Consider the following 15183-nt stretch of genomic DNA (forward strand, 5'->3'; position numbering starts at 1 on the left):
GTTGGAGGTAAGCGAAGGATGATATCGCCTCCTTCACAAGGATTGGCCTTCTTATAGGGAGGAGGATGAGACCTCGTTCATGGCCTTCTAAAAGGGTGGAGGAGAAGGAACGAAATGGAGAGGATGATCAGTTTAAGGCAGTTGAAGGGTGGTGATACGTGATTCTCGCTACGTGTTAACAGCTCTCAAAATGCTAGTTTTTAGATTGATTAAAGAGCATCTATTTATTTTTTTAAAATAATAAAAAAATTATCGTATCCTAATAAATGTTTTCACCGATATCTATTTATTTTAATCTAAATTTTATTCTTTTTATTTTATCTAATTGTAACTATTTGAATTAATCTTTTCATACCCCCTTAATTTAAAATAGTTATAACTTGAAGTTGTAATAAAAGAAATAAAATTATTCCTTTACCAAAGCTTTTATAAAGATATCGACAAGTTGATATTTCATACTATAGCAGTCCATTTAAATTTCTCTTTTATTAACCAATTCATGAATGAAATGATATCAATATGTTTGGTAAACATATGAAAAACAGTCATTACATTAGTAAACTTGTTATCGCAATAAATTTTAGTTGATCCATCTTATTTTTCTTGGAGATCTAATAGAATTTTTTAAAGTCAAATTATATGGCATGTTACACTTATAGGCGTAATATATTTCATCATAGAGCTTGAGAGAGCAATATATTCTTTTTTTTTTTTTATCCATGAAATCACACCTAAGCTAAGATTGAGAATAAATCTTTAATTATTTTTTTTTATCATATGCATAACTAGCCCAATCAATATCAGTATAAGAATACAATTTAAAATATTTTACCTGTATCTAAAAACTTTTTTTGTTAGTTTTAGGAACTCATTGATGCTTGATGATTTTTTACTTCATTTATCATGATCAGTGTTTTCCTTTTTTTTTCTTGAATCCTTGTTAAAACCTACCTTAATAAAGATAGGATTGTTTTCTTTTTTTTAAAACAATTGCCATATAGACTATAACTTCTTGTTAAATTCGACCTTTCTCTTCTCAAACCTCATTGCAAGTAAGGCCTTTCATTTTTGTTTATTAATTGTTTTAATATTCTTCTAGAGTCATCTCCTTATTCTCTTTTTTTTCCTTCTGAGTCAATAGTTGTATCTTCATTGTTATGCTTCGTCTTTTCAGATAATACTAATTTTTTTTTATCCTTGTGACTTCTCAATTGCAAGCTTATTATCTTTGGAGTTTAAGGCCTCATCTTTTTCTTATGCATGCATTTCATTACCTATACTTTTCCGATTACCACGATCTTTGCTATGACATTTCATCTCATAGCAATCATGTGAGATAATTTGCATTGGCTCACAAAAATTTCAAATGATTATAGCTTTTATGTCATAATGTTGATTCATGTAGAATGAATGCATGTACAAAGAAATCCGAAAATAATGAGTGAAACACTTTATTTTTTATCATAAATTAAATGTTTTTCACTATCAAATATCCTTTTCTCATTAGTTGTCATATGCTAATGAGTTTTTATTTTAAACTAGAAAAAAAATCATATTATCAATAAATTTTTTATCAGATTTGTTGTTCACAGTAATTATTCTTTTTCCTTTCAATTAAAACCTTATTATCATATCCCATTTGTCTTGTAGATATAATTGAATCATCAAATCTTTAAAATAAATTTTTATCTCCTATAATATGATTATTGCATACACTATTCAAAAATCAAACAGATCTTAAATATTTTTATTAGAAGGTATAAAAATAATTTCTTCATCCTTTTTTTCACTATTATTTTTTTTATGATAATTTACTTGATTTTTGTTCCAACAATCTTTTTCGAGATAGTCATATTTTTTATAATGAGAGCAGAGAGAAATATTTAGAATTTTATTTTTATACCAATAATATTTTTCAATATATATATTTTTTAATAAAAACATTGACAAATTTCTTTATTACATTCATTATAGTTCCTCTAACTTTCATTTGATTGGTATCTCCTACCTTAAGCACTAGATTGTCTATGATCTCTATTATTTTGATCTCTCCCATGAGATTTAGTTTTTGAAAAAAAATTTTGGTCTTTCTAATATATCTTCATTTAAAGAGCATATTTTGAAGTTTCATTAGAAGATCTATTCACTTTTTGTTCATAGAATAAAAGCAAGTTTATTAATTCATTAATAGATAATATACTTGTATCTTTAACTTCGTTTATAGTAGTAGAAATAATATCAAATTTTAAAAATAATCACCTTAAAAAAAATTTTACTATAATTTAATCTTTTAGATTTTCATCATGTAACATTTCATTTCGTTTATAATAGAAGAGACTTTTGAGAAAAAATGAATGACAAATTCAAAATCTTTTGATTTTTTTAATCTTCAGTTAATATTGAAGAATTTGAAGCTTTAAAATTTTTTATTTTATTTGTGCCTATAAATACATTTTTTAATATTTTTTAGGTTTTAGATGCATCATGATTCGGGGAAATAGAGACTCATATATTGCTTATAGTAGCATATAAGGGGCTCTTGGATCTTTCTACATATTCTCATTCATTTGATCTTTTTAATCTTAAGTAATATTAGTATCATATAAATCATACTCTATAAAATCATTCTCTATCGACTTTCACAATCCTTATAAAATAGAGTTTTTATTTTAATGGTCTAAAATTGATAATTGTTTACCCTTAAAGTTGATTAGAAATACTAACTTTAATGCTTGTCATCATTTTTTTCTTCTTTTTTAATCGACATACTCCTATTGGTCTTTTTTATGAACCAGACTCTTATACCACAGTAGTTGGCTTTCTACATAATTTTAGAAAAAATAAAAAAAGTAAAAAAACTATGAATAATTTCAATCTGCAATGCTTCTAATTTAAAAGCATCGATTTATATTAGTTAAAAGATAAAGTATAATTTTTTACATAATAAAAAATATACCATATTCCAATAAATCTTATCACTCTCATATATTTATTTTAATGTAAAATTTTATCTTTTATTTTATTCTTAATCTCAATTACTTGAATTAAACTTATTATTCTCTCCCATTTCTTCCGCTTGATCGGCGACCCCAACAGGATCCGGTAACCACCGGATGCGGTCGACTTCGATCAAATACTGCATGCCCATCTGTTTGCATCCATTATGGAAAGTTGAAGATAGCAGATGATGAGGACCCAAAGGCAATGGACGTGGAGCTGATTACCAATGAACGAGTGACCGAGCTGTTGGAGGCGAGCACGCCGATCTTGGACGACGGGACACCGCGCTCAAACGAGACTGGGGCGTGACAAGGGAAAACGTTAAGAGTGTTGCGTTTAAGAAGGTGAGCTTCCCACCTGCACTCGCCATGGCAGAACCGATTGCAGTCAGGAGGCAACTTTGCTATTGGGAAGATGGTTGATGATTTACACAGCAAGGTGCTCCGCGAGTCACCGAGTTGACTCCTCGAACCAGCTTCTCACCCACGAGAGTTGACTTTAAATAATTTTAAACTCCTCAATATATATATATATATATATATATATATATATATATATATATTGTTCTTTATATTTTATCGAACCGTCATTACATTACTATTAACATGCTTATGTGTGTAGGACATTCGACGTACGTGTCGAGTTAGTGGCATCGAAGTTTGTATAGTGCTAACGATGATGTGACATTCATATGTCAGATTTCTTATCAACTAATAATCCAATCAAACCTCGATGATTGAAATACTGTTGGGACTAAAGCGATTTGTTTCAATCGTCAAAGTGAATTTGAGGAGGTCCAACTTCTAAATGGTGCTAAACTGTGCCAAGAAATAAAGTTCGCACTGTACCAATTGGATCTCTCTGTGGGCTTAAAACGGACCTCAATGTTTTGACAAGAGACGCTTAATTACTTATCCAGAGCGCACCGTTGTAACCGAGTGCGGTCGACAGGGGCGGCAGAGGAAGAGACCGATGGCGAGTGGGTGCGCGGTGTCGGTCTTCGGCGGCTCCAAGTGGTTGCTCCAATTCAAGAACCAGGATGCTCGCGAAGGCCTCGCCATTAGCCGCTTGCCGCCTCTTCGTCCGTCGACAAGCCTTCCTCCCTCCCTACTCCTCCGCCTCGCGAGAACCCCAGACCGCTGCCGCCTCTTCACTGTCGCAGCCCAAGATTCCAACCCTCGGCAGCAGCAGCAGCAGCAGCAAGAGCTCGACGTTTCCGTCCTCCGCTTCACTTTTGGTCACCCCTCCTCTGTCCCCATCCATTTTCTATGCCTCTGCTTGCAGCCTCCTGCATTTTCGTTGATCATTCTTGGATGCGCATCGCAGGGATTCCGGGTCTTGATGAGTCCTACCTTCCGAGGTACATTGGAATCGCCTTCGGATTCCTAATCATACTCAACCACGTCTTTTCCGCCTCCCCCGCTACTCCCGCTCAGCTGGTGATTCGATCTGCCTTTGGTTTTCTTGAATTGGGTTCAACTTACAGCAATTTGCTTCGGAGAATTTGACCTTTTTATTTATCTATCAAGAGGACCGAGGCTCTTGGGATGTGTTTGGCCGCCTTCTCGACCGCCCTCCCTTATCTTGTGTTGGGTCCAGCCCAAATCAAAGAAATTAAAGAGAGAGAGAGAGAGAGAGAGAAAAAAAAAAAAAAAAAAAAAAGGGGGTGGTGTGGGGGGCAAAATGTGAGAAAAAAAGATTAGAGTGCGCAGCGCACAAAGAAAAGAAGAGAGAGAAAGATTAGGTTCTGAGTTTTTTGTTTGATGATCGATGGCTAAACGTTGTCAGTTTCGGCCCAAATTTTATGTGGAGAATCCTTGCAGCAAACTCTACAATCCTAACGGTGTTGATCTACAGTTTACCTTCTCTAAGGTATTTTTTCTGCTATATCAACTCTGTGAGACCTAGAATTCTCTTTTGAGGAGATCCATCCCATATGATATGTTAGAGCTAAGATCTATGATCTTGATGTTATTGTGATCCTCTGATTATTCTAGAGAAGACCTATTGTAAATATGTTATCATTACTATTGATAGTGGAAGTTTGAGGTGGATTACGGTCCCGTGGTTTTTCCCATATTGGGTTTACCACGTTAAAAGATTTGGTCTCACTATGTGATTGATTATTTGCTCTATTGTTTATGCCATGCTAGTTGACATTTACATTTGGATACCAAGTTGGGAAACATATGTGATGACTATTTGCAATTCCACGCTAAAGGGGACTCTAACTATAGATATGGTTAAAGACAGTTTGCTAAATGAAGATGCTAGAAGGAAAGAACAGGGTGAATCTTCTTTTGGGGTATTTGTTACTGAAAAATAAGAAAGACGTGGAAGAAGTCATAGTAGAAATCCACATGGTTATAGAGGAAGATTCAAGTCTAGAAGAGATATCAAATGTTTCCACTGTAACAGGCTAGGTCACATGAAGAAAGAGTGTAGGTTTTGGAAGCGAGAACATAATGAAATGAAGAAAAATGAGAAAGATACCAATACAGTTGCCGCTGAAGGTAATATCACTATTGTTTGTGATGAAAGCTAAGCTACAAAAAGGAGAGATTAATGCAATTCAAAAAGGTGAAAATATAGATATTTGGCACAAGAAGCTTGGTCATATCAATGAGAAGGGACTTCAAACTCTTGCTATAAAGCAGTTCTTACCAGAGTTGCAAGGTACATCTCTTAAATCTTATGATCATTGTTTAGTTGGAAAAACACATAGAGTTGCATTTCAAACATATCCATCATCTAGAAGATCAAATGTTATTGATTTAGTTCATACTGATGTTTGTACTATACAAACTAGAACTCTTGGAGGTGCTCTTTATTTTGTTACTTTTATTGATGACCATTCTAGAAAAGTGTGGGCTTTTGTTTTGAAATCTAAAGACCAAGTACTCGATGTTTTTAAGGAGTTTCATGTCAGTGTTGAAAGAGAAACTGGCAGAAAGCTAAAGTGTATTCGATCAGATAATGGTGGCGAGTACAGGGGTCATTTTGAGAATTATTGCAGGTCCCATAGAATCAAGCTTGAGAAAATAGTTCCTAAAACTCCTCAACAGAACGGTGTGGCAGAAAGGATGAATAGAACCATTGAAGAAAGGATTAGGTGTATGCTTTCCAATGCCAAGTTACCAAAGTTATTTTATGGGGAGGCTATGAGAACTACAGTTGATCTGATAAATCTTTCTCTAGTGGTTCCTCTGAAAGGTGATGTTCCAGAGAGAGTATGAAGAGGAAAATATATATCTTATAATCACTTAAGAGTCTTTGGGTGTAAAACATTTGTTCATATTCTTAAAGATGAGAGGTCCAAGCTTGATAGTAAAGCAAAAGCATGTATCTTCTTGGGATATAGTCATAAAGAGTTTTGGTACAGATTATGAGATCTAGTGAACAAGAAGATTATTAGAAGTAGAGATATATTTCTTGAAGACCAATTGTTTGATGATGGTGATAATATTGAGAAGCCAGAAACCTATGTTTATATTCCTTGGAGTTTGGGTCCAGTTCCTTCATCTGTAGTTCATGATGATCATGGGGGAGATGAACAAGAAGATTGTGGTGAGAATACCAGTGATGATACACCTACAGTTGATGATGCTGAACCAATTGAACAAGCACCTCCACCACCAGTTGAGATTCCATTGAGAAGATCCACTAGAGAGCGACAACCATCTACTAGATATTCTCCACATGAGTATGTTATGCTTACTGACAGGGGAGAGCCAGAAACTTACTAAGAAGCTATTATACATGAGAATAAGAATGAGTGGGTTAAAGTCATGCAAGAAGAGATGAGATCCTTGCTTTAGAACCACACCTATGACTTGGTAAAATTGCCTAAAGAGAAAAAAACTCTCAAGAATAAGTGGGTTTATAAATTGAAGATTGAAAATAATAGCTCACAACAAAGATACAAGACACGACTAGTTATGAAAGGATTCAATCAGAAGAAAGGTATTGACTTTGAAGAAATATTTTCTTCAATTGTGAAAATGTCCTCTATCCGAGTTGTTCTTGGTTTGGCTGCCCGCTTGAATTTAGAAGTTGAGCAACTTGATGTAAAAATAGCATTTCTTTATGGTGACTTAGAAGAAGAAATTTACATGGAGCAACCAGAAGGTTTCAAAGTCTAGGGAAAAGAAAATATGGTGTGTAAGCTTAGAAAAAGCTTATATGGACTCCAACAGGCACCTAGACAGTGGTACAAGAAGTTTGATTCCTTTATGATGAGCCAAAGGTATGATAGAACCACATCTAATCATTGTGTGTTTATGAAGAAATTTTTAGATAATAATTTTATTATTTTACTGTTATATGTTGATGATATGTTGATTGTTGGCCATGATGTTGGAAAATTTGGAAAACTTAAAAGAGAGCTAAGTAAGTCTTTTGCCATGAAAGACTTGGGATCGGTGAAACAAATACTTGGCATGAAGATTTTTCGTGATAGGAAGAAAATGAAGATTTGGCTATCTCAAGAGACTTACATTGAAAAGGTTCTTGAAAGATTCAACATGAATAAAGTCAAAGCAGTTTGTTCTCCACTTGCAGGTCATTTCTAGCTTAGTTCGAAACAATATCCTACAAGTGAGAAAGAAAAAGAAGAAATGTCCAGAGTGGCTTACTCATCTGCAGTAGGCAGTTTTATGTATACTATGGTTTGTACTAGGTCAGATATAGCTCATGCAGTTGGAGTTGTCAGTCGATTTCTCTCTAATCCTGGAAAGGAACATTGGGCAGTAGTAAAATGAATATTAAGATATCTAAGAGGTACTTCCAAGTTATGTTTATGTTTTGGTAATGATGAACTTGTGTTAGAAGGGTACACAGATGCAGACATGGCAGGTGATACTGATTCCAGGAAGTCCAATTCGGGATTCTTGATGACATTTACAGGGGGAGTAGTCTCTTGACAGTCTATGTTACAGAAGTGTGTTGCTCTATCAACCACAGAAGCAGAATACATAGCAATTACTGAAGCCTGCAAGAAAGCTTTATTGATGAAAAAGTTTCTAGAGGAATTGGGCTTGAAACATGAAGGATATACTGTTTACTGTGACAGTCAGAGTGTCATTCACCTCTCCAATAATTCAACATACCATTCTAGATCCAAGCATATTGATGTGAGATATTACTAGATTCATGATGTGCTTGAGTTGAAAGAATTACAGTTGGAAAAAATGAATACTAATGAGAATGAATCAGATATGTTGACAAAGTATTTTCCTAAGGAAAAGCTTGAAACATGTAGACGAAGAGCGGGCTTGGTACAGCCCACCATATGAGCTGAAGGGGGAGAATTGTTGGGTCCAGCCCATATGTGAGCTTGGACAAATTGGACCGTTTGAGCTCAAATCAAAGAAATTAAAAGACAGAGAGAAAGGGCAAAATGTGAGAAAAAAAAGATTAGAGTGCGCAGCGTGCAACGTGCGGCGGCGTGCAGAGAAAAGAAGAGAGAGAAAGATTAGGTTTCTGAGTTTTCTGCTTGACGATCGGTGGCCAAACGTTGTTAGTTTCGGCTCAAATTTTATGTGGAGAATCCTTGCAGCAAACTCTACAATCTAAATGGTGTTGATCTACAGTTTACCCTCTCTAAGGTACTTTTCTGCTATATCCACTATGTGAAACCTAGAATTCTCTTTTGAGGAGATCCATCCTATATGATGATATGCTAGAGCCAAGATCTATGATCTTGATATTATTGTAATCCTCTGATTATTCTAGAGAAGACCTATTGTAAACATGTTATCATTATTATTGATATTGGAAGTTTGAGGTGGACTACGGTCCCGTAGTTTTTCCCATATTGGGTTTCCACGTTAAAAGATTTGGTCTCACTGTGTAATTTATTATTTGCTTTATTATTTATGCTGTGCTGGTTGACATTTACATTTGGATACCAAGTTGGTATTTTGATGAGTAACTCATTTTGATACACAAATAGGGAAAAGAATATTTCGCTTTAACATGTTTTTTCCCAACATCTTAGAAGGTTTCTTGAGGTTGGGAAACCTTTTGATGCCATTCTGCTTTTGTTACTTTATATCTGGATAGGGGCCAATGGTTTCTTGAGGTAGGGAAACCTTTCGAGGCCATTCTGCTTTTGTTACTTACTATGTTGATAGAGGCCAAGATTCCTGACATTTATGCTCTAAGCCAGCTTGACTTCTAATTGAAACGTCAATAGATTGCCTGAAGTTTGACAATCGCTGGAGAAACGACGTAGAGGGTTTTATGGACCAATTAGCTCTAGAAAATGGGATTACTTTTGATGTTTCTGCATAACATGTCATAGAAGTTTATAGACATTTAAAGGAACTAGTGCATTTGCAAAATCATGATGTGTGACTGCTATTTTTTTTGTTGAATCTAATATGTAAGTCTGAAAGAAGTCATTCTTCAAAAAATTTCTTCTTGTTGTTTCTTCTTTACAAGTCATTCATCACAAAACTTTGTAAAGTCAGAATGGATGACAACTGTGCAAAACACAACTAGTCAAAACATAGGGCTGGATGATAACTATGCAAACATGAAGACGTGACCGGGGAAAGCTTGCACGCGGCAGGCATTCGAGAGATGATGTTGAGCGTGTCGCAGAGGCAGACTCGATCGACGCCCTTCATAGCAGTGCAGCATTCGTCACTCGGCGCGCCATGGGAACCAGGAACGGCGTAGGAAGCGCACGTTGCGAGTCCGACAAGTGCCGCGGAGCAGTTCTGCGCAGGCTGAGACCGTGTTGAGGCCGTGCAAGCATGAGGACCACAAGCAAGAGCACAGTGGCGGCTAACCCCAAGACTGGCTTGCTCGCTGCCATTGCAGTTTGTTCATGAACTGTCACACCAGTTTGGGCTCTCGACTGAGATATATATAGAAGTTCGTGGAGTGTTGCATCGCGTGATTCACCTGTCTATGATCATTGCAGAAGTGCGATGAAAGTGTCTCTGATACTAGCCAACCTCAGGCAGGAGCGTGATGCAGGTCTCCATCTTGGCATACCTAAGAATGCTGACTTTTTTATCAGTATGAGTTCTCGCTGTCCTTAGAAATTAAGAAGAAAAGGAAAAAAAAATATATTAGAAGAAATTAGGAGTATTCCGATGATCTATAGTCCTTTAAATTAATCCAAAATTACCTATTTATATTAATAAAAAAATAAAGTATAAATTTTTTAAACAATAAAAAAATCTATCATATCCTAGGAAATCTTCTCACTCTCATCTATTTATTTTAATCTAAATTTTAATATTTTATTTTTATTTAATTTTAATTATTTAAATTAATCTTATCACATCCCCTTAATTCAAAATAGTTGTAACTTGAAGTTGTCTTCGAAAAAATTAAAATTTTCTTTCGCCAAAACTTTTGTAAAGGTATTGATTTTCGATGTTATAGTAGTTCATTTGTATTTCTTCTTTATCAACCAAGTTTACAAATGAAATGATGTTGAACTTTCATGTGTTTAATGCGCTTATGGAAAATAGGATGTTTTGTCATTGCAATAATAGACTTATTGTTGTAATAGATTTTAGTTGGTTTATTTTATTTTTCTTAGAGATCTACTAAAATTCTTTGAAGCCAAATTATTTGGCATGTTGTACTTGTAGCCACAATATATTCCATCTCAAAGCTTGAGAAAGCAACACATTCTTTTTATACTTGATCACCAGGTTGAATTGTTATAGATACGACATCCACTTCATATATCGTGTTTGCTATAATTTGGATTGTATATAAAGGTATTGAAGTGGTGTCGATGGTCGCCTCTCTCCTTGAGAGATACATGCACCAATATTTGATTGTATAATGTAGCATGAGTAATTCTTTGTCATAAATAAGATAATTCTTTTGAGATTCTTGAAACATTTTAGAGTGATATGGATCGATCATCTTACATCTAAACAATCCCCACTATGTCTCTGGACGCATCCACCACCAACTCAAATGGATGTTGTAAATGTCTTTGTTAGACAAATTGTATGGTTTAGTGGTGTAAGAAGATCGTGAGAGCCCTAAGAATACTTTACGAGAAACAAAATAGAGAGTCAACTCATCTCATTTTGGCAATTGATGAATTCCCAAGCAAAACTCAAATGGGAAAAGATCCTCGTAGCACCCCAAATAAGTGAGACATTACAGTATGTTAATGATTGTTTCTTACTTTAGTAGTTGTTAGTTTGTTCTTACTCTTCCCATTGCCAAGGATGATTTGTGAAGCGATCTTGATGCGTGAAATGCAACATTAACGATCGATAGTTCACGTCGATGAAAATAAACGACATCTTCATGAGATTATTTTCTTGCTTAAGTTGTATTTCGACAATTTAAGATCTATTATTATCATATATGATATCCTTTCAATTATTGTTAAAGGTTAATCATGCTAAACATGAGTTGCATAATGTATTTATCAGGCAATATTACAGGTATTAACGTGATCACTCATTTTTTTGCTTGATCAACTTTGTTCCAAGTTCTAATACGCATCAGATGTGTCGTTGTTAATCATCCTTTTGAAAGTTAAAACCAAGCATGGGATGTTGACTGGTTAAATAGGGAAAACCTCTTTTGATGACATGCTGAAGGAACATAATAATACGAGAGACGCTGAGGGTTCTGCAATAGGCAAAGAAGGTACATCTCCTCGGACCTGGAACTATCATTTATTTACGTTGTGGTTATACTCATGCCTAATGTTCACCCAGCACCGTTGTCCTCATGCTGCTTCTGTTATGACATTGGGTGTGATACCACTTGAAGCTGACACGGTCGAAAAGGGACATAATTTGGATGCTGATTCGACTGGTTCGACATATGATTTATTTCTCTTTCACCTCCCTTTCTATATGAATCTCCTGTAGAGTATGTTGGGTTGGGTTGAAGGAGCAAGAAAATAATAAGAAACAATACTATGATGTAATTAAAAAAAATTCTTTTGATCATATAGTGATTAAACAAGAGGTTAGACATAAAATACTTCTAAGATATTTCAAGTACACATACCTCTCGAACTATGATACTATTTATAGGACCTAATGGTAACTACCTCACTTCATCATATCACCCATGATTGAGTTTGGTATAGGAACTACCATATAACTACTAGATCATAAGTCACTACTTAGAATATGCCTATAACTATCTAGAACATGACAACTACCTAGATAACTACTATTAATCAATTATCAACACTCCCCCTTGATTCATAGGTATAAACACCGATTTTAGACATAAAATAAACATGCTTCTAAACCGGAAACGATTTAGTGAGGATATCCACAACTTGTTCACCTGTTCCACAATACTTTATTACTATAGCTCCACTTGCTACAAAATCCCGGATGAAATGATAGTGTATCTCTATATGTTTCGTTCTTCCATAAAATGTTAGATTTTTCATTATTGCAATTGTGGCTTTGTTGTCACAAAATATTTCCGTTACTTCTTTTTGCTCTTAATGAATATCTTCAAAAAGTCTTCTAGGCCATATTATTTAGCAAGCTGCTGATGTTGTAACTACATATTCAACTTTCGATGTCGATAACACAATTGTTATTTACTTTGTTGAACTTCAAGATATAGCTCATGATCCGAGGTTAAAAAATATTGCTTGAAGTACTCTTTTTATCATCTAAAGCTTCTACCCAATCACTATTAGTGAAACCAAATAATTTACATTTGAAATTATGAGAATACCAAATGTCATAATCTGTAGTTCCAGCAACATAACGCAGAATTCTTTTAACAGTTCCGAGATAATGTTTGCTTGGGCTATACATAAACCTGGATACTACACCAACGAAGAAGGTAATATCTGTTTGAGTATGAGTTAGATAAATAAAACCTCTAACTAAACTTTTGTAGTATCTTGCATTTGTCAAACATATACTATCTTCAAGTTTCAATTTCTCATTTACATTCATGGGTGTTACTACAGCTTTGCAATTAATTATGTTATATTTTTTGAGTAAGTCTATTGTATATCTTCTTTGTGAAATAAAAATTTAATCTGATCCTTGCTTCACTTCTAACTCAAGAAAATAATGCACTTAGATCTGACATTTCAAACTTATTTGTCATACATTTTTTAAATTCTACTACAATAGAATTAGATAAACCCATATATATAATATCATCAACATAAAGGCAAACCACTATAATATTATGTTCACCTTCCTTCTTCAGATAAATAGTAGGTTTATTATTGCTCCTCTTAAATCTATTTTGATGAAAATAATAATTAATTTTACTATACTATACCCTTGGAGCTTGTTTAAGCTGAACTTTCTTTAGCTTATATACCTTTTCTTCATATTCTTCAACCGAAAAATATTTAGGTTGAGTAACAAAAACCTCTTCATGTAAATCTCCATTTAAAAATGTAGATTTCACATTAAATTGATAAATAAGCCAAGTCAAGTGAGGAGCTAAAGCCAAGAAGATTCTCACAGTTTTAAGAGAAAAAGTATCATCAAAATCAATATCTTGTTATTATGAATATCCTTTTGCTATAAGTCAAGCCTTATGCTTTTGGATACTTCAATCTACATTAAACTTTATATTGAATACTTATTTTAATCCAATAGCTTTCTTTTCTTTCGGTAGATCTATTATCTCCCATATTTCGTTCTTCTCAAATGATTTGATTTCCTCCTTCATTGTTTTTCACAATTCCTTTTTTTTAACTGCTTCCTCAAAAGTTATGATTTGAAATATATGAAGCAAATATTGAGTCATAAATTTCTGTTAGTAGTCTGATTTTTCCTAGAGGGGTTTCATATGAGGAATCAGAATTTCAACTACTACAGGTGAGGTTGATGAAGAACTTGTTGGGGTAGGATCTATCACTTAATTCTGTGGAGTGTCTAGTTATGTTGGAATCTGAATTTGTGTTCCACTTTCATTGATCTCCCAATTACAATTTGTCTTTTCATCAAACACAACATTTCTGTTAATAATAATTTTTTCATTAATCGGATTATACAATTGATATACTTTGGATTGTAAGGAATAACCAATTAAGATGTATTTTTTAGATTTTTCATGAAGCTTGTGATGGTTTTATGAATTTACCAAAGCATAAGCAATACAACAAAAAATTCTTAGATACCTTACACTTGGTTTCATACTATACCAAGCCTCAAAATGAGTTTGATTCATAACAACCTTTGTTGGTGAAATATTCAATAAATAAACTGTTGTTACAACTACTTCTACCCAAAACTAATTTGGAATATGTTTTCCTTTATGCAAACTTTTTGTCATTTTAACGATAGTTCAATTCTTACATTCAGCTACACCATTTTACTTTAGTGTATATAGTGTTGTTAATTCTCTACGAATACCATTATCTTCACAAAAAGAATTAAACTCATTAGATAAATATTCACCATATCTATTGTTTGAAGTGTCTTTATACATCTACAACTTTGCTTTTCTACAAGTACATTAAATTTTTTAAAATTATCAAATGTTTTAGATTTCAATTTCAGAAAATATACCCAACTCATGCGACTATAATCATTAGTAAATAATAGAAAATATTAACTTTCATTAAATAATTTTGTATTCATAGGTCTATATAAGTCAGCATAAATTAATTCAAGATAATTAGATACTCTCTATGCTTTTTCAACAAGAAATAATTTTTTACTTTATTTGTCATAAATGTATCCTTCACATACATCAAGCGTATTAATTTTAGGTAGTCCAAAAATCTTTTTTTTTTGTTTAACAATCTTTATTAAGGTGTTCATATTTTAAATGTCACAAATTAGACTCATTCTTTTGAGTTTCAATAAGAGCATGCTTTTCAATATTTGAAACATCTTGTTTTACATCATACAAACATTTACCTAATTAACTAAGCTATATTTTTTTATCTTTAATAGTGCATGAACCATCATCAAATATAACTTAATATCCATCATTTATCAATTGTCCAATGCTCAACAAGTTATGTGATAAACTAGGAACAAAAAAAAAATTATCAAGGTATTTTACCTTCCCTTGACTTATCTTCACCTTAATTATTCCTTTCCCTTCCACTTGAATTTGCTTGTTATCTTCAGGTCTAACTTTAAAGAGTTTCATTAAAATCTCTAAACATTGATCTTATACCTAACATATGATTAAAATATACATTATCCAAAAATCAAATATTATTCTACTCTTGTA

General features: G+C 33.5%; 1 protein-coding gene across 1 annotated transcript; it reads left to right on the top strand.

Moving 5' to 3' along the window:
• The first annotated feature begins 3899 nt into the window (after window positions 1–3899).
• LOC135611576 (protein COFACTOR ASSEMBLY OF COMPLEX C SUBUNIT B CCB2, chloroplastic-like) lies at window positions 3900–4703 on the top strand. Its single transcript, XM_065107213.1, has 3 exons — window positions 3900–4237; window positions 4327–4439; window positions 4530–4703. The coding sequence occupies exons 1-3, from the start codon at window positions 3973–3975 to the stop codon at window positions 4701–4703; spliced, it is 552 nt and encodes a 183-aa protein (XP_064963285.1). The 5' UTR covers window positions 3900–3972.
• The last annotated feature ends 10480 nt before the right edge of the window (window positions 4704–15183 follow it).

Source organism: Musa acuminata, chromosome BXJ2-5 (assembly GCF_036884655.1).
Source record: "Musa acuminata AAA Group cultivar baxijiao chromosome BXJ2-5, Cavendish_Baxijiao_AAA, whole genome shotgun sequence".
Taxonomy (NCBI): Eukaryota; Viridiplantae; Streptophyta; class Magnoliopsida; order Zingiberales; family Musaceae; genus Musa; species Musa acuminata.